At 37.9% G+C, this 26,191-nt stretch overlaps 1 protein-coding gene across 1 annotated transcript in view; it reads left to right on the forward strand.

Annotated features, from left to right (window-relative positions):
• Positions 1–26,191, forward strand: part of RAPGEF4 (Rap guanine nucleotide exchange factor 4) — a 151,237-nt gene that overhangs the window by 71,243 nt on the left and 53,803 nt on the right. Inside the window, 4 exon segments of the mRNA XM_068686715.1 lie at positions 1,573–1,645; positions 2,750–2,814; positions 23,906–23,959; positions 24,252–24,366. Coding sequence (XP_068542816.1) covers positions 1,573–1,645; positions 2,750–2,814; positions 23,906–23,959; positions 24,252–24,366 — 307 coding nt within the window.

Genomic DNA, 26,191 nt, shown 5'->3' on the forward strand with positions numbered 1-26,191 from the left:
ACTGAAATGAGTTTTTTCCCTTGTTTTATGTATATGGTTTATTTATTGAACTGAGAAAATAATTACTTCTTGCGTTCTTCCTCTTGCTGAGTTCCAGGCATAGAACTGGAGGCAGAGTTTGGGAAAGAAAATAAGAGTTTTATCCTCAAATTAAGTAGTATGTGTTTTGTGTGACTGACCTGGAATAAAACATAATTTTGCTCCTATGAGTTTTCAGCTGGATTATGGGCGAGATTTAAATAATATGTTACTAAGCTTTAGGATGTAATAGCTTGTCTAAAAATAGGATTGGATTATTTAGATTAATGTAATCTTTGCAGGTTTTGTTATTATTTAGAATGCAAGACATTCATTCTTCCTTGCTAGAACTGATGAGATTTTCATATCCATCTCCACAAAAGAAAAAAATGTTAAAAGTATAATGCAAACATCTGTTAAAATCCAGCAGATAACATTTAAAAAGTGAAAACATCCCTACAGCTCCATAAAGCAAAGGATAAATCTTTTACATTAAAATTGGACTAAAGGGAAGTTTTCCAACTCAATTAATGTGTCCTTAGCTGAAACCTACATGAATTTCAGCTAGTTGTTTGTTCATGTTCAGCTCACTGCACAACCTATGGATGGCATTACAATTTTGTTTATGCTGACCATCAGCATCCCTGTTGCACAAGCTTGCTCTGTGACAGTTTCAAAAGGGGCATTATAACTGTTTACCCTTAACTATGGCAGTAATCTAGCATGACTGAAAACAGAAATGTCTCACTTATTGAATGATTTGTATGAGATAAAAGGACTTTTTTTTTCCTTCATATTATATTTTAGCTTCTGTGATTTTTTTAAACCCTAGACAGAGCTTTGAACCTTATTGATCGTGTCACCAGCATTCACTGAAGAAAAATACCAGTTACCAACATCAGTTACAGTTATGTAGTTTACTGTGGTACAAAGGGCATTATTTTTACAGTTACAAAATCTCATTTGATACTACGGTATTAGTATGTATGTATATGTAGAGTTGGTGCTGGGTTTGTGTGTTTCATAACCTTGTGGTTTTGAAAAACAAACTTTTGCTTGCTTAGTGTGTTGGAATTAAATGTTTAGTCCTAGCACTATATCCTGTATGTTTTAAATCTGGTACGGAAATTGTAGCGGTATGTGAGTCTTATGAATTCTTAGTTCACAGCCTCATCTCCATTCATACAATAAAGCAGCTTTCTAGCTTGAGTTTAGCTGAGTAGTGTAATTTCAGACAAGCTTTAAAACAGCCTTTATGGGAAATCACACAACTAAGTACAATATTGATGTGTACTAGAACTCTCAAAGTCATGCTTTGGGGAAGATCAAGGAGGGAACTCTTAGCACAAGTTTTGATAAAATAAAGACAGAGTGCTTAAATCAAGAAAGCTGGTCTTGTAGCATTAAGAGTAAAGACATCTGACTGGCTCAGTCATAGATTGTTTATATGCGTGTGAAGCACAAGGCAGCAGACACAAATGTACATACCACATTATCCATCTGTACTGACTTAGTTATCTGTACCTGACGGAATTTGCCATTGCTGTCTTCCAGAAATATCGACAGTATATGTCTGGACTTCTCACTCCTCCTTATGGTGTTATGGAAACTGGCTCCAACAATGACAGTAAGTATGAGGAGGTAGAAATCAAATGCTAGAAAAATTATAAAAGAGAAGAAAAATGAAGAATGAAAGTCTTCTGTTTTGGGGTGTGGAAATTAATATATGAAATTCAATTCAGCATTACCACTGTATTAATATTCCATAGAGGAGGAACTTGCTTGATTGCATTCCTAACTGCATACAACTGCACAGAGTTGTGCACAAATTTGCGCTGTGGGACAGACCTCTTGACTAAAACATACTGTATTATGTTGCATAACATTTAACTAGTTGTAGTTGGTATATGAATTCTATGGAATGCAGCTGTGAGTCCTGCTAGTAAAATGAATATAACAAAGAGTGATTTCTTTTATTTTTTATTTTTTTTAAGTTTGGTTGGGCTACTTTGCTTGCTTGGGAACTTCGGTTCATGTTGGGACACATAACCTGAACTAAACATGCTGCTATCTGACCTTAGTTGCATAGGTAAATAAGTTTGGGTATGGCTTTGCATCATGAGAGCCTGTCAAACTGTGGGATAATGGTGTAGACATGAATCCAAGGGCAGCTTTTGGAATGCGTCACTTCTGTAAGTCAAGGTATTTTTATTTAGTTGCCAGAAAATTATTTATACAACGGCCATGGTGATATCTGATGGCCTACAGTCATGTCTGTAAATTTTGGGTAATATGTTATGTGATCAATATAGTCTATTTGTGAAACAATAATGTAGCATAGCATAACTGTGCTAGGAAGTACACAACACATTTGAATTCGAGGTATTAAAATGCAGGTAGTGGTTAAAAAAACAAACAAACAAACAAATTCCTGTATCCATGTTTAAATTACTTACTTGTGAGACAGTACTACTTCTAACAAACTGTATTTATAGCATTTACAGAAGTTAACTTTCTTTTTCATGTTCCTAAGAGAAGAAAAACTGCCTTAATAAATGTTTTGCACTTAACATACACATTCATCTATGTTTTTTTTCAAAGTATAAAAAAATCAAATTGCTTATTCCATTAATAAATGTTTAAATCAAATTGCTTCTTCCATTAATAAATGTTTCTTTTGTCACTTAAAGTATGTATAGTATTTATTTTCTGTATTCTATCCTTACTTTAGGAATGCCAGATAAGGACAGTATGTCAGGCAGCTCTCTTTGCCAAGTCTCTAAAAACTGTAATAAGGTAAATTGCACCTATTTTTGCCTTTTGGTTTTGGTGGGGGAATTTTTGGTAATAAAAAAAAAAGAAAAAGCAGTAGTACAGTAGTACAGCATGAAGTTGAAAAGAACTTGGTGAAGTTGTGATATATATGATTGGTACAAGTGCAGTATACAAGTTGTAAGGATTCTTTAGATATTTTATTATAAAACTAGAGAAAGCAAAGTGCTGCTGTTGAAATTTGTGTCACAATTTGGTTGTCATCATTCTGTAAGGAACATGGTAAGGGTGAGAAAGAAAGGCATCCCTGTGACAAGACCAAGTACATAGCCAATGGATCATAAAATTCATAGTTAAGTCCTGTTTGAAGGCTAAACTGAGTCTTAGCTGATGCATAAACATTGTTCTGGCCTTTTGTACAGGGTGAGTTTTCTACTGTGTTCAGAGAGCAGCTTTACATCCCAGGTGCCCTTTGTAAAAAGCTCTGTGCCTTTGGTCTCACCACATGAGGGCCAGCATGAAAGAACTCATGAATATTGCTATGGTGGCATTAAAGTGATTATAATAGTTGGAAGAAATAGTATCAGATGTTGCTGCGAAGGTTCAGAATTTTTAGACTTTTTTATGGTGGGAGTAGAAAAGTTACAGTAATACACAGTTGCTTGGATGCCTCCTTTCTGTATATAAGAGTTTAATTAGATGCGTTTGTGTGATGTCTTTAAAAGGTTAAAGGATTTTTTTTTGTTCCATAAAAAACATATCTTGACAGCAGATAAAAACAATGAATATTTTAGCGTGTTTCCTTAATGCGAAAATAACTACTTCCACCTCTCCCTGTCTGTCTGTCCTGCTTCCTCAAGGGTACTGACCTTTCTTAATTGTCGCATTTAGCCTTTATTAAATGTATAAATGTAACAGTATGCAGTTCCTTTTTCTAGAATCTTATTCACTAATGCTGTACCACTTCCTGACAGCCTTACCCTATATGAAAATAAACATTTTTCCATGCACTAGGTAATAATTCTTAGATACTTTCGTATCTTTTCTCTCTAAGCATTTTACAAACTTTTATAAGTGTTCTCTAAGATATTGGCATTTCAAGGCTGTACATAAGAGTTAAGACAGATCGGGGTCTTGCTTGACCCCTCAAAGAAAGTACCAGGTGTAGAATCCAAACTGAAAGACATTTTATTTTCTGAAGTGGGTAGAGGTAACAAGCTAAAAACATTCTAGGCTGTCCTAGAGGGTGATATTTCTCCATAAATGGGTAGTGATGCTCAGCTAAGGAGCATATGTGCTTTCAGGTCCAAAGTATTTTAGAAATTGGGCAAAGTTTTGTGATTAATATTGCTTCCAGTAGCTTGTTTTTTCTAGCACAAGAGGACTTAATGCACAAAGTAATCTTCACCTGTGTAGGAGATGGAACTTGTCTGGGACAGGCTCAAACATTTCAATGACTTTTGCAAGAATAAGGTCCTTCGCAAACCATATTAACTTCCTTTCCAAGACAGACCAAAAAAAACAAAACAAACAAACAAAAAAACAACAACAACCAAAAAAAAAAAAAGCAGCCATCCTTCACCCTCCCACACTCCCACACTCTGTAGACATTTCAGTGGAGAAAAGCTGAGAGAGTAAATATGTGACAGATGCTTGTCACCTTGCTTCATCCCGGAGGATCTCAGATTGTCCCATGATAAATGTGGCAGAACCTATACAGCATAGAAATGATTCATGAATCCTAGTTCTGATTTTGCCATATGGCCATAGTTTTCTCCAATTACGTCAAATGAAAGGTAAGTGCAACAGACACACTTGTGTAGTTTGTTTGCTGTGTGCAAGCTTCATTCCTGCAGGTTAAAACTGTACAACTGTTACAGTGCTTACACAATATGTACATCTTCATGTCTAGCTCTTTTGAATGATCTGGGAGATACTGGGATTGCAGGGACAAATTCCCAGAAGTGTTGCCAGCTATTTGAAATACAAAGTACCAGGACACCAGAAAAAGAGCAATGAATTTGTGTATTTTGTGTGCTTTGTATGTTGTATGGTTATATATGGCTGCAGAAATGGCTACTGCATTGGGACAAGCATTCATCAAGGGAGAGGATTGTGTTTGCAGGTCATCTTTCAGTTATTTTATATCTTTATATGGACAAAATGAGGCCTGTAGGACTGCAACCCCACCCCGTAGAGGGGCCTGCAGGCTATTCTGTAATGGTCAGACAAACACTGAATGAGGACCTTTCTCAAATTCAGAGAAAGTTCCTCTAAATCTTTCATGTGGTAAGAATACATGACACTCTTAGAAGGAGATAACATAATTTCTTCAGAAGTTCAAGTCATAATGATACATTTATATATTTTTTGTTGTTTGTTTTAGTTTCCCAGGAAAGTTTGTATCTATAAATAATTTGCTTCAAATGAAATCAAATATATTCCACTCTTGAAATACAAGATGCATGTTTTTCTCTTTTAGCTTGTGCTGAGCCTTTTACAAGGACTGTAATAGATGATTTTCCATATTTGCTAATTATTTTCATAGCTTAATTTTTTTCTCTTGTCACATCTATTATATTTCTGATGAGTAACACAAGATTTTTCTTTTAATGTATGCCTTGAAATTTTCTCACCATATGGGGATGTTTGGTTTTCCTAGTTCGTTAAAATCTGTTAAAAAAAATCTATTTGGAGAAGGCAGCAAAGAGATTTTCTTTTACCAAACAAGAATTCATTTGCATTTAGGGTTACATTATTGCACATCATTTAATGCAATATAGCAGTTAAATTGAGCATAAAATACTGAGACAGAGTATGTTGCAGCCCTCAGTTATATTTTGAGAAATGGAAACAAAATCAAATTTAAGCCATTTTACATAAGGGAAAATAACACAGCATCTGTCTTTTTAACTAGTCAGTCTAGTATCTGTGCAATGGTCTCACTAGCTCCAGTTTTTGAAAATTCTGGTGGAACAGATCTGGATATAACTGGAGCTGCCAGGTGAATATAACCATAAAGCCAAAATGACAAAATCAATAATAATTTCAAATACATTTTTGGAAAAGATACAGAAGAATGCTTAGAAGGCAGGGGAGGTTGGGCTCCAGCACGCAGACAGAATAGGCAGTGGTTATGTCTTCATATATTACCAGCAGAGCTGGCAGCAGGGTTGCGTGGTTGTTCCCACTACAAGATCCTGTTTTTACAATTTGGCCAGTTTCTCACTGTTTAGGCTGAGTTTTTCAAGCTGAGAGTTTACTTCTGGCTGATTTTTAAATTGAAATGGATCAAACCTCTGTGACATTGAGGTTGGGGGAAAATACCTAGCACATGTTAAATAGCTTTTCCCAATGATACACTAGCAATCCTGTCCTTTGGCTTGTAGCTTGACACTTAGGGCTTACTCTGGCAGAAAGGAGTGCCATTTGTGACTCCCTATGGCTAAAATAAGCCATATTGTTAAGCCTTGAAAAATCTGTTGAAACAGGCTCACTACAGGCGTGTTAGAGTTAACCGCTAGCTTCTCCACACAGGCTGTGTGCATTGCATGTGCAGTATTCCCAAACTACACCTTTGGTCCTGTGCTGCTAGGGCATTACTGTGTTGATGCTTAGCAGCAGGTTTTTTCTTGCAGTTGTTCATTCTAGCTGCTAGAGTAACATTTTGATTACTAAGCCACAGACTGTAAATGAAAACAACTGTCGTCTCCCCTGTGCTTTTGCACCTTCTACCGGTGCCCAAGTAGGAAATGAGTAAAGAAACAGTCTGTTCTTCTCTGGAGAACAGTACATTGCCAAACAGAGCTGTAGAGGCACAGGAGTTAATGTAGGTAAGAACGGAGCACTGATCCATGCAGAGCTTGAAGCTCCAGTCTACTGCAGAAGTTGGTGCTGTGAGTGTATTTTTTCTGCTGTCAGTAAATGTCTGAAACTCCTTTGCAAACTCTGCCTATGAGATGCCAGGAACAATCTACAGAAAGAGTAAAACTCTGTGACTAATGACAATTACTCTATTTATTCGAGTAGTTGATAGTCAAACCATTCTAACCATGCTAATACATAAGTTTTATGTTGTTTTCTGTAATGAAAGCTCAATATTGCAGTTTGCTAAAAGAATCCCCAAATCCTCAAGAAACTACACAAAAATTCTGCATGAAAGGAAAGCTGAAAAATAATGTGCTTAAAAACAGAATTTCAAGAATGAAGACTGACTGAGCAGTGTTAATGAAGTCTTCTTATCCGTGTTTGTTATGGTACGGACTTCAATTCTTTGTATTTGTTATGGTACAGACTTTGATTACCTGCTCACATACATTTTTTTCTGTAGTACACTCAAACAACACTCAAACTAAACAACATCTCACTTCAAAAACCATGATAGTTTTCTTTTTGTACAACTTAATCTCGATGACTGCTTCAAAAAAATAGCTACATAAATGTGCCATCTTTTGTTGAAAGTGTGCATCCTGAAAGGAGGAAAGTACTTCTTCATATCCCTTGTGCTGAAGAAAATATATTGAACACAGAAAATGTAAGCAGATTAAGTTGTGCAAATTCAAGCTGTTATCCTTGATACCAGGTGAAGAATATATATATATATATATATTATTTTTTTTTCTGAAATCTCTTGTTTTATTTCCTTTATCTTCCCTGTATTGTCTTTAGGTTTGTATTGTGATAAAAAGCTGCAGGAGCTCCCTCTAGTGCACGAAGTAATATTGAGAAAACGTGTCAAGTTTGTAAAGCTTACAGGCTGGAACATCATCCCCTTTGTGTTTTTAATGTGATGACTTCAAATCCTCTAGACTGGAAGCTTATTGGAAGTGGTTTATTTGAAGATATTTTGTATAGCACAGCTTCTCAAGGAGGTGCTGAAATGCTTATTTGAAAGCCACCTTTTTATCCATCTTCTTCCCTAGTTAATTTGATGTGATAAAATGTAGATCAATTTTTTTTTTTTTTTTTTTTTTTACTGAACTTCCATTAAGGCATAGGTGCCATGCTGATTTCTTTGCAATTATATAATTGGAATGATTGTGAAAACATGATTTACTATTTTATCAACTCTAAGTGCATTTAATAAGAATATATCTGAGATCCTTTAGTTGACAGAGAAGGACATAATCTAAGTATTAATTCTTAAAATATTGCCACTTTCAACATTGCCAGGCCAATGAGTATTCACTTATTTCAATTTTCAAGCATTCAAGCTCTGGGCATTTGGAAGTATATTGTTTGTGAAGATGACATTACAATTCACTAGATGCAGCCTTGAAGAGCCCATGCAAGACACCAGTAATAATCATGTTCATTCACCAAATTAGCTACTATAGCAGTAAACACAATAATTTCACTTCTGATTTCCCTATATTTCAATTTACTTTTCACAGATGACCAAGGAAAAAGCTTATCTTTTAACATATTCAGTAGATTGTCAAATGTGGAATCTGATAGACCATTAGCAGAACACTAAGGGAAATGTTTCACATGCTCTTGAAATTCGGAGACTACAAGGCTGAATAAAAAGAAAGAGCAGGAATGCAGGCAGTGTTCTAGCAAGATTGTAGGTGTAATGGCAAGGTATTTGTAAGTGGTAATGTCTCCAATATTCACATAACTGTTATAACAGAGTTGGTTTTCCATGCGTATGGTTTGTATAACTGCCCAACAATGAGAATGTATTAATTCCTGGAGTATCCTGGGTTCCATTCAAGAGCCGGTTGTCCTATACAATGTTAGCATAGCGTTAAAAAAAATATCCCTTTTATTTTGTTTTAAAGTGGTTGCATAAAAGCACTATGTGCAAATATTTCTAAGTAATGTCTTCATGGAGTCCTAACTACTGGTTACTTTTAGAGACCTCTGAAATTTTTGCACGATTTTTGCATATATGAAAGTAATATGCTTAGAGGTCTGTTCAAGTTCTTCGTTTTGCTCTGAGTGGAGGTGCTCAGGGTTCAATCATTGTCACAGCTTGTAACAATTTGGCTAGTGCAGAGGCTGTGCATATAGTCCCTGGCAATGAGTCACATGGTGACAGCATATGGCAGGAGAGATAACAAAGACAGAAGTGTGAGATGAGTAGGAGTTTGTGACAAATACATTTTTCATACGTTAGTGATGAACTTCATCATGAAAAATGTGAAGGTCTGTATGTCATCAGAGCTCTTTAATGTGAACAAAATTGTTAGTAGGGCTGCAGATTTACATAAGTAGGTTTTGCCTAAGCTAAATTGTTGCAGAACCACCAGGGAAGGTTTTGGGACATCACTTTCTCCAGTTCCAGCCACGTGGAGATGATGTACAGCTGTAGGCCTCCCTTCCAAACACCAGAGTGAATAGCGATGCCTCAAAGAAAAGCTTGCACTGCCTCATCTTCTGTTATCCGGTTCAGCTGTCTGATGATCTGTAAAATATCTGTGATCCGTGATTTCATTGTGTATTTTGAATTCTGGAGATCCTAATGGCAGTTTCTGTTGGAAACCGTTTCTTCTGCTGTAGCTAATCATATAATTGAGCTTCAATCTGACCAAGAGAGAACTAGCCAGAGTAGTCCCAGAATGGAACCTACAGTTGTTATTAGTGATTCTCATTTGATCTATAACAATACCAGAATAAATAGCGTTGTAGAGGAGAAACAAAAAGACAAAACCCAGAATACTTGGTCTGAATTGCTGCACTTCTACCAGCATACATATCAGAATAACTTAATTTCTGTTCATCACATACTTGATCCAGTTCAAGGATTGCTGGTCTTTTAAGCCCTTCTGTGAATTTGGAAGAAAAAAATATGAACCTTTCTTTTTGTAATGAGGAGTTTTCACTGTGATGGCCCTAAGGACAGCTCTAGGGATAAACAGAGCTGGATACAATGACGGTGAGATTGGTAAGAGAGAGGCAAGACTTCTCTTGGTAGATGACTTAAACATTTTGCAGGAAAGGTTAGAATTTTGCAATCTGAAGGTCCTAAAGAAATAATTTAAAATAAAATTTTGTCCTCATTTTCAAAGAGCAGTAACAACACTGGACTAGGATTAAATATATCTAGGCATATTTCAGTTTTAAAATATAAGCTAATTGCCACATATATGTTGAGAGAAGATAATGGGAAAAATCATGAATAATACCCGATAGTACAGCACAGATGTGTTGTCAGCACCTTAAGACAGAGCTTCTCTTTTCAATCACAACTGCAGAACATTCCTGGAATAACCACTGCCTATTGCTCAGGAATGGAAAACTAAGCTTGGAAAATCTAAGCTTGTTTGTTTGTTTTGTCAGCCTTTGTTGCAAACTGTGCATATCCTAAAGCCTTGCAATTCTGTTTTGTGCTGGGTGCTGTGATACAAAGGAGAGAAGGAGGCCTCTGCTAAAGAGAGCTTCTAGTCACAGAAGAGATTGAGTGGCTGTCAGATAGAAAGGTGCTGGTTGCCTCATAACATTGTAAGGCATGGGGTTCATATGTGTGCCTACATTTCAGCTGTGTTTCCTTACAGGAGCTTCCTGTCATCAGTCCTTGATGTGATCATCCTTAGGGACACAGGGTGGTAGGAATAAATTCAGAAAACAATAGACAAATGGAAAACTACGTGATAAATATTGCTTTGATTTAGTGTTTGAAGAGAATCTAATGGACAATTCCCATTTGTCAGAGTAGCAATGCTGAACAAGAACAGTAAGCAAGTACTCAGCTTCTCCTTGAGTAACCTCCCCATAGTAGGATTGGAGAGGTGCTTGGGGGCAATGTGGGAAGGCAATTTGGCTGTAGAGACATTTCCCTTTTCTTGGAAGGAAGTGTGTTTTCCCCTTCTTGTCTAGTTGAATGAGTATTATAGTTTAGATAAATAAAATACAATGAATAAAGGAAAAAATAAAAAATTCCTAGAAGATGCTACAATTTGTAGAACACTGAATATTGTGAAGCAGCTATGGGAAGTTCTTTCAAAATGAAAAATCACTCTTACTTTCAGTTGTGCTCAGAAACATAGCATATTGCCTCACCTGCCAGTGCTGGCAAGGGCAGTCTGATAATATATACCGTGGAGTCACATTTGATGACCCTTGCTCCTTGGCTGTGTCTTCTGTGAGATTCTGTCCCAACCCATAAAAACATGCACATATGCTCCATTTATCTCTTGCAGTTGAAAGGCAGAAAGAGTGGGTAATTATACTGAGAAAAAAAGATAGTCCTTTTCAAGGTTCATGTCTTCAGACAAGTCAAGCGTATACAAGTAACACATTTGGCACTTATATTTGAAACAGCAAAATGAATTTTTTGAATCTTGTAATTATTTTCTCAAGTTTGGCAGAAAAATTGGATCAGGGATCTTAAAATCAGATTTCATATAGTCACTCATATCATCACTCACAGAGCATTTTGACTTCTTTTCCTACAATGCATACAGGAAATTAGTATTCCACAAAGTCAAATATAGTTCTGAGTCAGTAAGAAGTAATCAATGTGTCTGATCTGATCATTTAGCAGCATCTTTTTATAGCTGAGTACAGATGACAAATACTTGAGAGGTTAATAAATGGTGGAGAAAAGTAAGCTGTCCAGTGACTTTGTTTTTCTTTTTGTGTTACTGGGACGTGAGCCAGGAGCCCATTGTAGTGGCTCCACACAGAGTACCACCACCAAAACACGTTTGGTCTGTGGTGCTCAGTTAGAGCCCTTCTGAACGAAAAATGCCGAAGCAAAAATGTCAGATATCTACAACAGAGCTGAAAATGTAATTGGACCATTATTTCCAGTGATCGTTAGAAGCAAGTACAGTTCAGGTATTTAAAGATTTATGATTTATGACTTTTCATTATTTATTCCTTTTGTAAATTTCCTTCTGGAAGAAAGCTTGGCACAAGAATGTGAACGTTTGATCTCTGTGTGTTTTATCATCAGTGATGCAGCTGTCTTAAAATTAAAGATAGCAGTTAGTGAGGAAATAGGAATACACATAGCTGAGTTGGCTAGCAGAGAAATGAAGAGAATACATAATTTAGGTTCCAAAATAAGAATGCAAAAAAAAGCGTACTTCTAATACCAGTTATTAATACTGCTGCTAATTAGGTTTACTCAGCCACACTTGTTTTCATCTTAGGAAATGATCTTATATAAACAATTTGTGTAATAACCTTAAATATGAACTGTATGGAGAAAGAGCCAGTAACATAATGGGCAGAATTATGGTTAAGACTTCATAGTAACTGGACCTCCCAGTACTGCTTTGCCCACCCTCACTCTTTAAGGTAGCTGACTTCAAAAACATGAACCTGAGGAGGCATATAGAAGCATCTTCGGTTGTGCCACTCTTCCCTTATAGCATTTTGCACAGTGGCACAGCTGTTTACTTCTCTCCTGAACCCATTTTTCTGGCCCAGTCCACCCGTGAGACCCACAAATGCCAGCAGTGGCACTAGGGGAAGGGGCAGGAGCGGGTGGCTGGGCAGTAGTACAGTAGATCCTGCCCAGGGAGAGCTGCGGTGCTGTCGCCACCCTTCTGTGGCAGCTCCAGGTGACCTGCACCAGGACTGTGAGGCCTGTCGCCTTCTCGCTGCATCTGGCTGCATGGGCCCTCTTTTCAGTCACACTGCTGCTCCTGCCTGCCCTGTGGTAAGGGAGCAGAACTGTCAGAAGCGTGTCAGCCTTTTCTTCTGAGCTTAATTTTCTGCTCTTTAAGCTGAAAATTAGCTTCCTGGCCAGAGCCAGAACAAGCCATGGGACAGCCTGGATGTGGGGTTCAAGGAGGGGCTGCACCACAGCAGTTGTGCTTGAGGCTGCTGTGATTTCTGAGGCCTGAGATACCTAACTGCACAACGTGCTGCCAGGTCTGTCAGCTATGGGCTGTGAGAATTCCTCCTGCCCCAAACCTGGCATCTCTGCCAGCCTTCTTCAGCTGCCGGGAGGCAGAGGGGCAACAGGCAGGACTTCTTTTGTCAGGCCAGCTTGCAGCACCATTGCAATTCACTGCTAAATCACTAATGAATGTGTATGGTTTCAGTCTCCTGTGACTAAATACAGATTTGTATGATGTCTTCCTGTTTTGGCTGTAAAATATACATGCAGAACCAGGCAAATATTTGTTCACCTGTCCCTCCCTACTCTTGGGTTGTCTTAATTGTGTTCAGAGCCAGTCTAGATCAGGGATTGAGGTCTACAAACTGCTGGGCTCTGGCAGCTATTCCAAATGAGTAAGGGAAACGGATCCAGGAGAAGCCTTTTGTTACTAGCTGCACAAGGTTCCTCATCTTGGCAATACTTTAGTGGTCCACAAGGTAAAACATACTCATGCCCCGTCCCCTCCACTTTCTCCACTCCCTCCCCCCAATTCAGTTCACAGTCACCAGATCTCAGTGTTAGTTTCTGCAGATCTCGGGAGAACATTGGAAAAAAAAAAAAAAGTCTCTTGATGAAACTGTAAATGTAAGGCTTCTGGTATTCCTTTTCCCACAAACATATAGCCACTGCTCCACAGCAGTCGTAGACCTCTTTGTGTAATAGAGTGGCTCTCCTGTCTTCCTGAGATAGTGGTCCAAATAGGGGGAAGGAGAAGAGAGAGAGAAACCAGGAGGCTGCCTGAACATTACTCAGTCTGCTCAGTTTCTTCAGCATTACAGTCTGTGTTCTTGAAAGACTGTCTTTTGTCTGGCTTTTCTGCTGTGAAGTTTTGGGGTAGAGAGCATGGACTGCTGCCTGGAAAGAGCTGCGTGGCCTCATGGCATTATAGATACATGGCAATCCCTCTGGGAGGATGTACCTCTCTTTCACCAAGATAGCCTCTTAGATTGTCATGGAGAAGCTGAAAGTTCCTACGTTATTGCAGAAATGATTGATTTTTTGAAGACAAACAAATCTGTGTGAATACACTAGGTGAGTTCAGTATTTCCAGGCAAGCTGGTTTGGATTGCAGTTATTAAATTTCTCCTGTAATAGCAAGCATTAACTGTTCATCTTCACACTATGATTTGCTTAACCTAATACAGCAGTCCTTATCTTTTATACAGCCCACAAAGGTCTTCACTAAAGAGTCAATTAAGCCAAAGAAGATTTGGAGATCATATGTAAAAGGAGGTGAGTGGTTGAGAGATGGTAAGGACAGAATTTCAGTTGGACAAAGCAGTATTTTTAGCAGTGATGTGAAAATTAATACCAACATTAAGAGGTACTAGGAGAAAGGGGATAGATTACAAAATGCATACAATAGATCCCTTTCCATTTCTCAGGGACAGGGTTGATTCTGTGATATCCCTAAAAGCCAGACATCACAGAATTTACAGAGCTTGGGCTACATACTGAGAGAGGTAAAAAGAGGTCATTTCTTTCAGAAACATACTGTGGTGGATTGGGATGTAAAGAGATGGGGTTAGCTAGGGAAAATATCAAGTAGAGTAATTTCATCTCTCCGTTAGTCTTGGATTAATTATTTTCAGTGTTCTGTGGGCTTTTGTGGAGCCATTTTTTTCTCAAGTTGCAATAAAGATCCATTTAGTAACAGAAGCAGCCCAGAATATGCTTAGAGATGTCTATTCTCGGCTAGTTAGCAGGGCAGACATGCTGAAATTCACAACAATGAAAACAAATGTGAACAGGCCTGGTTTAAATAGTAGCAAGTTAGGCAATTGCAAGCTCTGTAGGAAGTTAGGAGGGAAGGAACAAATTTACAAAAATGAAATCTTTATTATTCTCCAGTTCTAATTCTGTTTTACTCAGATTGGCAGGAATAACTACTATTATTCTTTATTGTTTTCTTGGGGAATACTTACTGTTCACACAGATGTGCATTAGCTCATTTGTATTTTATTTACTGATTATTCCAATCGTATTATGGAATTAATATGAAAAACAGGGCATATTAATCCATATTTTTCAGGTCTAATGATGTGATTCCAAGTGCCTTTGTATGTTCTTAATCAATACAATTACTGCTAGTGAAGTATCAGAATGACACTGAATTAACTGATTGTATGTACAGCAGTTATGAGTTTCATTTCATGCTGGTAAATTTGTGAGACCACAATTAGGTTTTGCCGTAAAAGAAAAGTTCCTCCTTACCTTTTTTAGCCAATACTTCCTCCCTGAATTTATGCTGTTGGACTTTTCCTGTTGCTGAGTCAGATGATGATGTTTCCTCCTAGCAGACGGGGATTATGATGCTGATAAGTTGTCCTCAGACGATGCACATTGCTTCTTGTTGCTTGGTTCTGTTCCTGTTAGATCTGTCTGGCTCATCGTGTTTAGGGGAGCTGTGACGATGCTGGTGCATCCCAGTCAGAGATAGGAACTGTCTGGTGTCAGAACCACTAGGAAGAAGGGCGCTACCCTAAGGAGACTACAACCCAGTTTTAAGACAAAAGCACCCAGTAGATGGGTGCACACAAAGTGCAGTGTTTGATGTGGATGGGACAGGTGACAGGTTTGGCATATCAGCAGCTGAGGCTTTGTAGACATGCTTTTGTAGACATGGAGAAATAGAAGTTTTAAGGAAGATAAAAAGGTTGTTTAGTGGATATTTGCCAAGAGCAGAATGCTTGTCTCTTTCACTGAAGTACAAATATGTAAATTAAACAGAAGTGCTTGACTGGGTTTTGTTTATGACAGAAGACTGTAGGCTGTTGAAGTAAAGTAATACTTGGCTGAAAGAAGGTTTGTGCTTTTTAAAAATGTGTTCTGGTCTAGCCATCAGTGTGGGATTTCTTTCCCCTGTTTACTTTCATATACTATAGAAGCAACCATTTACCTGCATTAGAAAATAAACTCTATGTAGACAGAAAACATCTATGTAGATCATTAAAAAATCACACGATCTCCTTTTGTGAAGTAGTGTAACAGATGATTTTGCACTGGGTATTGTTAGATTGTTCCTTCTCAGTTTCATTTTTATCAAGAATTTATTTCTGAAAAGGATGACAGGAAGAAGACTAAGGAGTAGGTAGGGCAGCTGGAATCTGAGACAGATGTGTTACACTCCTTCAGTGTTTCTTCATTTCATGTATGTTCACACAATGCACTGTCCTGAACTTGGAGAAGAAGGAACCTGGAATCACCAGAAGAGCCATAAAATGGGTTTAAATTAACTTCTCTTCCCTGCTTGCCGGAGGCTTTACATTGTTGCTGACCTCCCCAGGGAATTCAGGAGGTAACCTTCAACCCCCACTAGCCCTGTCTCACTTTGATGGTTTTTCCTTTCTCTGTTAAAAATCATTATAAAATGCTCAGGATGAAATTGTAGGCACTAGACTTCCAGGATTTCACTTGCAGCATTCAGCAGTGTTTTCAGTTGCTCATTCTCATCACTTGTCAGTGATGTGAATAGATACTGTCATCCCCATTTTACAGATGGAGAAGTTGAAACACTTGGAGGTGGAATGACTAGCTGGGGTCATACAGTAAATAAACTGGTATCACTCAGGAGACAGTGGGGCTCTTGGCTCACTTGGGTGACGTTTTGACTACATTAAAGTCAAGAGTTTTAATAGGGTCACAGTTTCACCCCTTAATTTGCACTCCATCCAGTTTTGGCACCCTTGAGCTTGGTATGAAATCACATCTAAAAGCTGACCGCACAGTCCTCAGTGGGCAGTGCTGGTGGCTGGGTGTGATCAAAGTACAGGTGAGAGCATCCCATCCTATGCGTCTAGAGGCATGGTTCCTGGGAGCTTTGGAGGTGTGTGCATGCGTGTGTGCACAACTTACACAGGAACCTGGGAGCAAGTGAAATAAATACTCCAGAAGCTCGTTAGTCTTTAATTTCTCTTCAGTTTGCTTCTGAATGGTTGTTGTATACCTAAAGCATGTATGAGTGGCAAGTCTTAAAAAACAGTAACCTTACAGCCTAATATTTATTGTACTTTTGCATCTTCAGCATTATAGTTTGTTTTCTCAAGATGTAAATAATTTCAGGTAAACATACTATTAAAGCCATGGAAACTAATACATCAGTAATTCTTGTAAGAGACAATTAAAAAACTATTTATTGTTCTGTAGATTAAAAAAATGCAGCAGCAGAGAAGCCAGTAACAATGCTGGGTTGAGATCCCTTATGACAACCGTAGTCACACCTCTGTCAGAATATCAGGAATGCTCACAGTGGAGTTAACGTTTTCTGACATTTTATTCAATGCATGCAGTGTAGTTATAGCAGCTGTTTCATTGTAGCAGGGAAGTAGAAAAATGACAGGAAAATAAGACATCATTAGCCATGTTCTGGATTTTTTTTGTGCACTGGTCATAGTCTGTTTCAATATTCTTTTTCCCTTTGACATTCACAGTGAAGTATCATTTTTGGTAATGGCTGAATCATTTTGTGTTAAAAGGATGGACATTTACCATTTGTCAAGGAAACACTGTAGAAATGTTAAATAATGCAATTTCAATTTAACTTTCTAAAATAAATTTGCTACACTGGTTGTATTTGGGAATTCAAAGAGACGCATTTTGCTGTTTATGCTATTAATGCACACAGCTTACTAAAGAAAAGCAATTTTAGAATGTATTTAAAAATACAGGTTTACATTGCATTATGTTTAAAGAATGCAGATTTTAAGTCATCATTACTCTGAATAGTTTGATAATAGCCCATTTACTGATAGTATCCAAAGCATTTTACAAATGTTGGAATTATTAGTGTTTTTTTTTTTTTTTTTTTTTTTTTTTTTCCAAGAAGGGGAAAGTGAAACATGATGTAATTACTTGTAATCTATGTGGAGTCATGCAGCCAATGGAGTCATTAAAAGAAATAAAACTGAGCTGTCTTAACCATTGGTCATGACAATTTCTACTAGTCTGTTATGTTTGGTTTAGTTAGCTTGTACTTATCTCTGGCTATTTGGCTTACAATTGCTGTAGTTTTGTGAAGTTCATAAGATTTCTGAGATGTGATTCTATTCCTGTTTCTGTGGAGATTCCATGATTTTGCAAACATCCTTAGGACTCTGTGGTTTCATCCATCCCTACTTTGTCCTGCTTCCCACTTCTGCTGCTTATAGATGCTTCTTTAGAAGGTATGGTTGTCTTTTGTGAGCATGGTCCTGTGCAGACCCAGGAGCTGGGCTTGATGATCCTTGTGGGTCCCTTCCAACTCAGGGTATTCTATGATTCTGTGATTCTTTTCTGTGAATTTTGAAAAGGGGTATATAGATTGGAGAAAGAGTGAAAAGAATATGAAGGTGAGAACTGTTGTAACTTTTGCTAATTTTGAGCTCTATCTCTATTCACTGGCTGTACTTCCAGTGTGTATTGCATTGTGAGAATGTTTTTTGTACGTTTTATTTCTTGTCTAGTGGACCAGGAAGGGTAGCAATTGTCTTTCAGGTCATTTATACAAGGAGAGTCAAGCACAGTCCTAAATGACAGACACCAGAAGACAGAGGCAGTAAGAGATAAAGATGCTCTAGTTCCTGAAATATGCTTAGGAGAATCAAATGCCATGGGCCTGATTTGAAGCCACTTAACCAGTGCTCTCAGTGATTTTGGATTAGACACTAAATCACCAATAGCATCAACTTCTGAGGGTGTAAAACAAATAAACCTCATAGTGATGTGCCTGTTGCTGCTGCCACCTTTCAACTTGTGTGGCTTTTGTCCTTTGTTTCTTCTGGATCCCCAGCCAGCCAGCAGGAAAATAGATGTCACTTGCAATTCTTTTCAATGCCCTGGTTGGAAATAAGGGATCAACAGTACTGCACAGGTTTATCTCATCACCCTGGTAACCTCACATGCCATGCTTAACTCCAGTAAATACAGAAACTTGTTCTCTGTTCAGAGATGAGCTATGCTGAGGTCATGGGAAAACAAAACAAAACAACAAAAACATGATTCATTGAGATTCATTAACATCTATTTTATTCTTAGTTCTTTGCAAGGCACAATTGCTACCTTAAAATTTGAGAGTAATACATGTATGTTAGGCCCCCTCCACGATTTGATTCTCTAGATCCAAATTGCTGTAGATATAAAGTATTAATTCATATGTAAAGGCTCAGAAGAAACATCCCTTTACAGCATATTTAAGGGGAATGGAAAAATGTATGTCTCATATGAGAGACATTCTTACCTTTTTGTTTAGCAGATTTAAATAACGCAACAAATACAGACCTCATGTTAGGTCTCTATTTTATTGTTATTCATTATTTATTTGTTTGTTCAGTGATGTAAGAAGCACAGAAATAAAGGTGGCCCATGCCCTATAATTTGTAATCTAAGGCCCATTTCTTCAGAGAAGTCATGAAGTTCTATGTAAAGATGTACATAAATGTTAAAGATGTACATAAAGTTATACACATGAATAAGTCCTATTTAGATCTATGGTGTTGCCCTCATGCAGAAGTATATTTGAATCTTCAAAGGACTGGAGGCTATAATTATTACTTACTCTGCTTCACCTCCAATTTAAAGAGAGTTTTGTGACTGGCTTCGTGAATGGTTTGCTTGAATGTGAATCCATAAATGTATAGTGATCAAGTTTGTTAATGTTAAACTGAAAGGCATTTTATCACAGTTTCTCTTCTCTTTCCACTTATCCCTTCCAACACCTGCAGTCCCCTCTTTGCCACTCTCCAGACCCATTTGCTTCTTCTCCCCTGCAGCGGGAGGATCAGCAGATTATAGTGTGGGCACTGATTGGAAAAGGGCAAGAAGTAGCTAAAGCTCAGGATGGTACTGCTGTGCTTGTCGTTACTGTGGCCAGGAGATGGACAACGATTTGTATAATTGGCTTATGTATTTGAGCTCTTCACCTAATAACTTTTCCCCTTATTCAGACGTCCTGAAAAACATGATTAACAAGTAGCCCCAGGTATTGCAACATCTATGTGCTTTCATCGTATTAATTCTTGAAAGATACTGGAATGTGTAAAGAAGGTAATTAAACACTGCTGTCTGCTATTGTAAGGGAAGAGCTACTTCATTATTTCTCAGTGCTTTCTAAGTATCATTTAATGGGGGATCCAAAACTGTAAGGACTCATAAAACATATCTTGGAGTTCAGTCATATTGTGACTATTATTGTAAGATACGATCCCATATCTGATCCCCCAGATATCTGAATTGCAGATATCTGAATTGCAGATATCTGGGGGATCAGATATGGGATCATATCTGATCTGGTGGGAAGTTGGTATAGGAACACTGTATCTGCTTTTAACTAACTGATATTACATTTCTCTGGCTTTAGAGCATGACTTGCCTTTCTATTACAAGCTCAGTCCAAGCCCTGTGGTTCTATTTCTTGCATTTAATCTCATTGTTAGTGTAGCCAGAGTTCACTGCAATATCTTGTAGAGGCTACAGTTTTGGAGGTGCTCCTTGCTGGCTGTGTCTTTCAAGCATCAATGAAACTGTTCCTCAGTGGGAGTGACTTGCTTTCTTGAGACCAGGGTTGCTGCTCAGGGTTGTATTACTGATAATCTTTTTTAAGCGTCACCTTGTGGTTGAACTACATTTAGACATGCAAAGGTGTCCTTGAAAATTGCACAGTACCATACAGTAAGAGTAAAAGGTACTTAAGAAAGCATCTAATCCATCCCTGGGCCACCTGCACTATTAACTGTTCCCGACACTCCTGACATACTTTGGGTTTCCTCGCAAGCCTCTGAAGATGGAGGAACCACATCTCCTTGGCAATCTGTGCCAGTATTATTGTCCACACTGCTAGAAAAGCTTCCCCAATGTCTAATGTGAATTCTTTCTCACAGCAATTTCAACCATTTTCTGATCTCTACGTGATGGACTTGGTCACTTCTTTTCAAAGGCCTTTTAAATCTGAAGACTTTTTTTGTCACACTTCTGCTCAGACTTGTCTTTTGTCCAGCTGAACAACTTTAATAATTAATGTTGTGCTTTCTGACTAATCTTGTTGCTCTTCTCTGAATTCAGTTGGTTTAGGTGTTTTTGAAGTAAAGTGGCCGAAGGAGAGACAGTGTTTTAGCTTAGGGTCTTATCGAGGTTGATTAAAGCAGAACTTCATTATGTATCTGATCTGTTACTGCATCCCCATGCAGCATTTGTTGCTTTCACAAAAGTATGGCAATGCATATTCAGTTCTGTTTAATATCCATTATAAACCTTATTTCTTTGTCTTCAGAACTGCTGCTAAGATACTTTTTCCCTATTCTGTCTTTCTGTAGCAGATTATGCCTGCTTCAGAAAAGTAATCAGCACTGTGTTGCATAATGCCATCATATTTTTTCAAACTAATATCAAAACCATGTCAGATTATAATCTTGTTCTCCGTTGTGCTTGCAGTCCCTCCCACCCTGAAGTCTTCTTCAGAATCAATGAGTGTACATTTGACTTCATCCTGCATTAATATTTAGTAGGATCAGATATACTGTATGTTCTTGAGAACCCTACTCAAAAAGGTCCTCTAGTATAACTGCCAGTTGGGCAGTGCTTCACTGGTAATTACCACTTTCAAAATGTGTTTTTCCAACTGGTTTTGCATCTATTTGGTAAAAATTTAATCACTTTTGCGCAAGGGGCTATCATATGAGCCAGTGCCAGAAGTCATGCTCAAGTAAAGAGTTAGAAATCTACTCCTTCTTCCTTAATCCATCAGTGTTGCTACCTGGTCATGGAAGGAAATTAGATCAGTTCAGCATGATTTGTTCTTGATTAATATATCATTTGTTATTCATCTCCCTGTTCTTTTCCAGGTGCTTACAAATTGACTGTTTTTCTGGGAAGACAAGTTAAGCTGACAGGTCTTTAATGTTTCAGCTCTTCCTTTTTCCATTTTTCTTCTGCTGCTTAGTTCCCAGGAGTTCTCAGAGATGACTGCTCATGGTTCTGAGATGTTCTCAGCTGTCTTTAAGTTTTTTCAGGCTCTTCAGTTTTCCTGCATGAAATTCTATAAACCCACCTGATCTGAAAATACCTTATTTACATAAATTTTTTTATGCCTTTTTTTTCCAGGCTGAGATTTTAATCCTTTAACTCTGCTAGTAGAGCTACTAGCCACCTCTGTTACTGATCTTTTCAGTAAACATTGACACAAAAAATAAATTGACTTCTGGCCTTTTTGAATTATCTGTCAGCAGATGTCCTTCTGTTGAGTAGTAGATCAACACTTTTCCTTGTCTTTGTTTACTGTTAATGTACTTGTGGAATATGTTTGTTATTCTTTAACTCCTTTTAGCTTATTCTTGCTTCCCTATGACCCCTTCAAGAAATCTAGCTATTGGTATTCCATTTTCATGGCATTTCTTCTTCCTAGTGTATTGTTTCTACTTTGATGTTCTTACTTCCTTTTGTGAGGTTCTGATAAGGGATCATTTCACGAGATCACCTTCAGCCAGGACACCTTCTGCTTTCACAGTTGGTCCTTCTGTGTTGGTCAGAATCAAATATAGGAGAACAGCTCTTCGTATTGCACGTTCTTGTGTTGTGACATAGCTTTCATCTGGATTTTTTCCCCCTGTACTTTCAGGCTGAATCAGATTTCTTCTAAATACTCTCTTATATTCTGTTTCAATTAGGATGGGAGGTTTATTGACAAATCTCCATCTTCAGTCTTTTCAACTATTAGTTTTATGCATTTTGGAATAAAAATTTGTATTCATTTTCACTAGTCTATTGCTATGAAAAAGTTTTGTATCTTTATGTTACATGATTTATCTCTCCTTTGAATTATATTTCTAACTGGAATTGAAATCTGGAAGCTATATTGTGCTTTGTTGATCCATTTTAAGAATATAGAATTTTAAAATAATTTTCATATTGACTTTCATGCTGGTTTAACCAATAACTTAAGCATATATTTACCTTCAGTCTCATTGAAATTGACGGGAATTTGAAATCCTTTTGGAAAGAAAATGGATGCAAAAATTGTTAATGCTCAGAGTGATCTCTCTCACTTGATCCTTTATTTATATTCTTGTTTAAAACTTTTATTTGATAGTTTTGTTTGCATAGAGGTATCTTAACAACAGATTCTTGCTATTTTAGTGTGCTTTAACTGCAAATGTAAACTGTCCAAAGTATGATTCACATGAGTTCAGAAACCAACAAATATCAAGGGATATTCTCCCTCTCTTCCCCCTAACAAGTGTTTATTACTTAACTGAGTCTTTGAAAAAATGTTTAGATGTTTAAAGAGAAAAAACAGGAGTCCTACTTTAATTGTATTGATCTGCCTTTTGAGAGACTTCTTGTAAGGCCTGAGTATAAATGAAAAACCTGAGTAGAAATGAAAAACCATTTGCATCGTTTTCCATATACAGGCCTCTCCATTACAGTTATCTTATTGATTTCTGTGATGTGCTTCCCTCATCCTCCCCTTCCTGGCTGACCTGTAGTCTTCTGCTGCATTCGTAGGTCTAGCCCGATCTGATTACCAAGAGTGCTTTGTTACAGCATTAAAATCCAGTGGGAGTTAGCAAACAGATAGCCAGTTTAAGAAGACCAGTGGCTGGCAGCCCAGCAGCATGCAGCCAATGGTTCACCTGACCTTACCCAAGCCTCCTGCTTTTACTCTGTTATTTTTCCTTCACCGACCCCTTTGTGAAAGTCCTTGCCCAGGTGTCTGCAAGTAGCCTGTGTGCTCTTGTATTTCAGAAGGCTCTGGTGAGTGGCTGTGAGTTGCCAGCTCGCTGTTGAGAATTTAGGAAAGACAGATACTGGGAGCAGAGCCTTTTCACCTTTCCTGTTTGTGTGTTATGCCAGAAGAGGAGGTAAGAGGGTTCTGTGGCAGGAGGACTGCTAGTAGAGGCAGCTGCCTGTGGAGCAATGCTGGTGTGCCCATGGGGATTTGAGAGCAGCAAGCAGAAGGGGTACCCAGACAGCCTCAGATTCGGTGTGATGGTTGGCACTGAGCACTTCATCAGTACTTTGGAAAGCTTAACATGCTTTTATTTATTCATATTCACAGGTCATGTCATTGTTTTAATTTGCCTAACATTAAAAGCCAAGTTTGTCTTTAAGATGTCCTCAGAGAGCTTTTTCGACTTACATCCTCTGGACAAGGCTTGGACTTGCATACTTTGTTTTTACAGCTTATTTGTTCAGGTGTTTGTTTTGTTTGTTTGTTTTTGTTGTTGTTTGTTTGTGGGTTTTTCTTATTTCTGCTTTTATTTTACTTCTCAACCTTTAAACTGTATTTAATTTCATTTTATTTTTCAGACACCTCTTATTGAACCTCACATCCCACATCGTCCTACTAAAACCATTACACAGGTAATAGGACATAGGTGTGCTGTAGGGCCAGGCTGCAAGATAAATGGAAGTATCTCATTTCCAGTAGTGCGATGCATATCAGTTGGCATGGTGTTTTCTAGATGTGATATGTATGTGAGATTTAAAATCCACAATATTTTGCATTGCTCTGAATAAGTAAGCATCTGTGCAAGAATTTCTTTAATGTAGGGAGAAGAGAACTTGTGCTTTGTTTTGCAGAAGGCAGTACAGAGACTGTGGAAAGTTTAAAATCTGTGTGTCTTGGTCCCTTTTTTTCTCCATGATCACCAAGGTTCCTTCAGAAAAGATCCTCAGAGCTGGAAAGATTTTGCGGAATGCAATTCTGTCCCGAGCCCCTCACATGATAAGAGATCGTAAATATCATCTGAAGACGTACAGGTGTGTGAGCTGATTGTATAGAGGTCTCTGAATTTTTATGCCTGCCATCATCTGATTTGTGATTTATGCCTTACCATGCTTTCAGGTCTCAAAAGGTCTGAAATTATCCTATGATGCTATTTGAGTCTGGATGTTATGAGGTCTTTAATGGCCCTGGTAAATCCTTTCTGAAGTAATTTGACTGGAAATTGAGTCCATGATTGTGAACAGAGCATTCGCATACAAAAACTCTTCTGAAGTTAATAGCATAGTTAGCTGGGATATTCTGTGCCATATCAAGTTAAAATGTAGATTCTGTTCTCTTTGTATATTAGTAAGAGATAATAGGAAATCTCATTAATTATATTACACGACTGTACAGATTACTACAGTAGTGTTGTTCAGTGTGGAATTCTGAAAATTCACCTAGTGAGAAACATTCCTTATGTAGATGTTCTGCTCTATTCAAAATTACTTTTTTCAGTGTATTGCCTGGCTTTCTTATCTTCCTGCTGGTGGCAGCACTGTCTTTCTGAAGGGAGATAACAATGGCACTTGCAGAATAGGAATCTGGCTTCAGGGAGTTAGGATCTATCTCCTGTTGCCTTAAGAAACAATCAATTTGTTTCAATGTCTAATGTTTCAATCAAATACCCAATGCATTATTTGGTGAATATGTAAATAAAAATTGGTTTAAAACCTCTGAGTGTCTTTTTCTAAATAGTAAATCATTATGTTGTTGATCCACTTTGGGGATGAGTGCATTGATTTTCCATATTACAGTCCAAAATGCATTTAATGTGATGCAAGGTATTTGAAGTTTGTGAACTGATCTATCATGACATGGCATGGCTCATTGTTTTAGAACAACTAAAGAGCATGTACAGTATATGAAGACCAGTGTTGGTCCAAATAACTGCACCATTTCCATTTTGTCTTGTGCATAACTGGGAAACAAACCTACAGTTCTATCCCTGTTTTTTTTTTTTTTTTAAATATGGAATGACAAAAATTAAATTGTATCCAGGTTAGGAAAAGCTTTGTCATTGAAATGGGATTTTAATTGCAACAGCATTATTTAGGCTATGTTTCAGCAGTATATCTACTTCCTCAGTCTCTGGAAGTAATGCATGAACTGCAGAGCCATGAGAGCCTGTCTAGAAGGACTAGCCAGCTTCTCTATTCAGTTACAGATGTCATCATTTAGATTTTTAAGTTTTTGATCACATTGCTCATTTGCTTCTGTTCTGCTTTGTTAGGAAGTATTATGACAGAATTTTATGTAGTGACCAATGGGCTTCTCCCACCAGCACCTTTGGGCACTCTCCAGAACTTGAGGCCTGCTGCTGTTTACCTCTGGGTCAGTCAGGAGCTGCAAGGTGACCAGTACCTAGCAAGAGAGCCTCAGAAACACTCTAGACCTACAAACCACCATCCCCAGATCCAGTCTAGCTACAGTTTAGTTACAAATCAAGGAGCACCCTCATAATACTCACTCTTCCTGGAGGGGCTGTTCTCACCAGCAAAGCTATTAGACCAGTGTTAGATGATCAGTTTCATGCAGAATGCTGAAAACTCCCTTTGTATACAGAGGAGGTTTCCTCTGAAATTTGGGTTGAAAGTTGTTACACCAGTGCTGAAGCTCTTGTACCAGCTGGCATGGGCTCACTCTGATCTTCTGAACATTGCATTTCCCAAACCACCTGTTGTTAGCTGAGCAGATTCTCACAAAACTGAACACCTTCACTAGTATTTGAAGTATATGTGCATAGATGGCGACATTATCTTTTCTATAACAAGATCTAACAGTTTAAGATATCCGTGTTCTTGGCAGATGGTGCATGTGATCTCTCT

This window comes from Anas acuta, chromosome 6 (assembly GCF_963932015.1).
Source record: "Anas acuta chromosome 6, bAnaAcu1.1, whole genome shotgun sequence".
NCBI classification, from domain to species: Eukaryota; Metazoa; Chordata; class Aves; order Anseriformes; family Anatidae; genus Anas; species Anas acuta.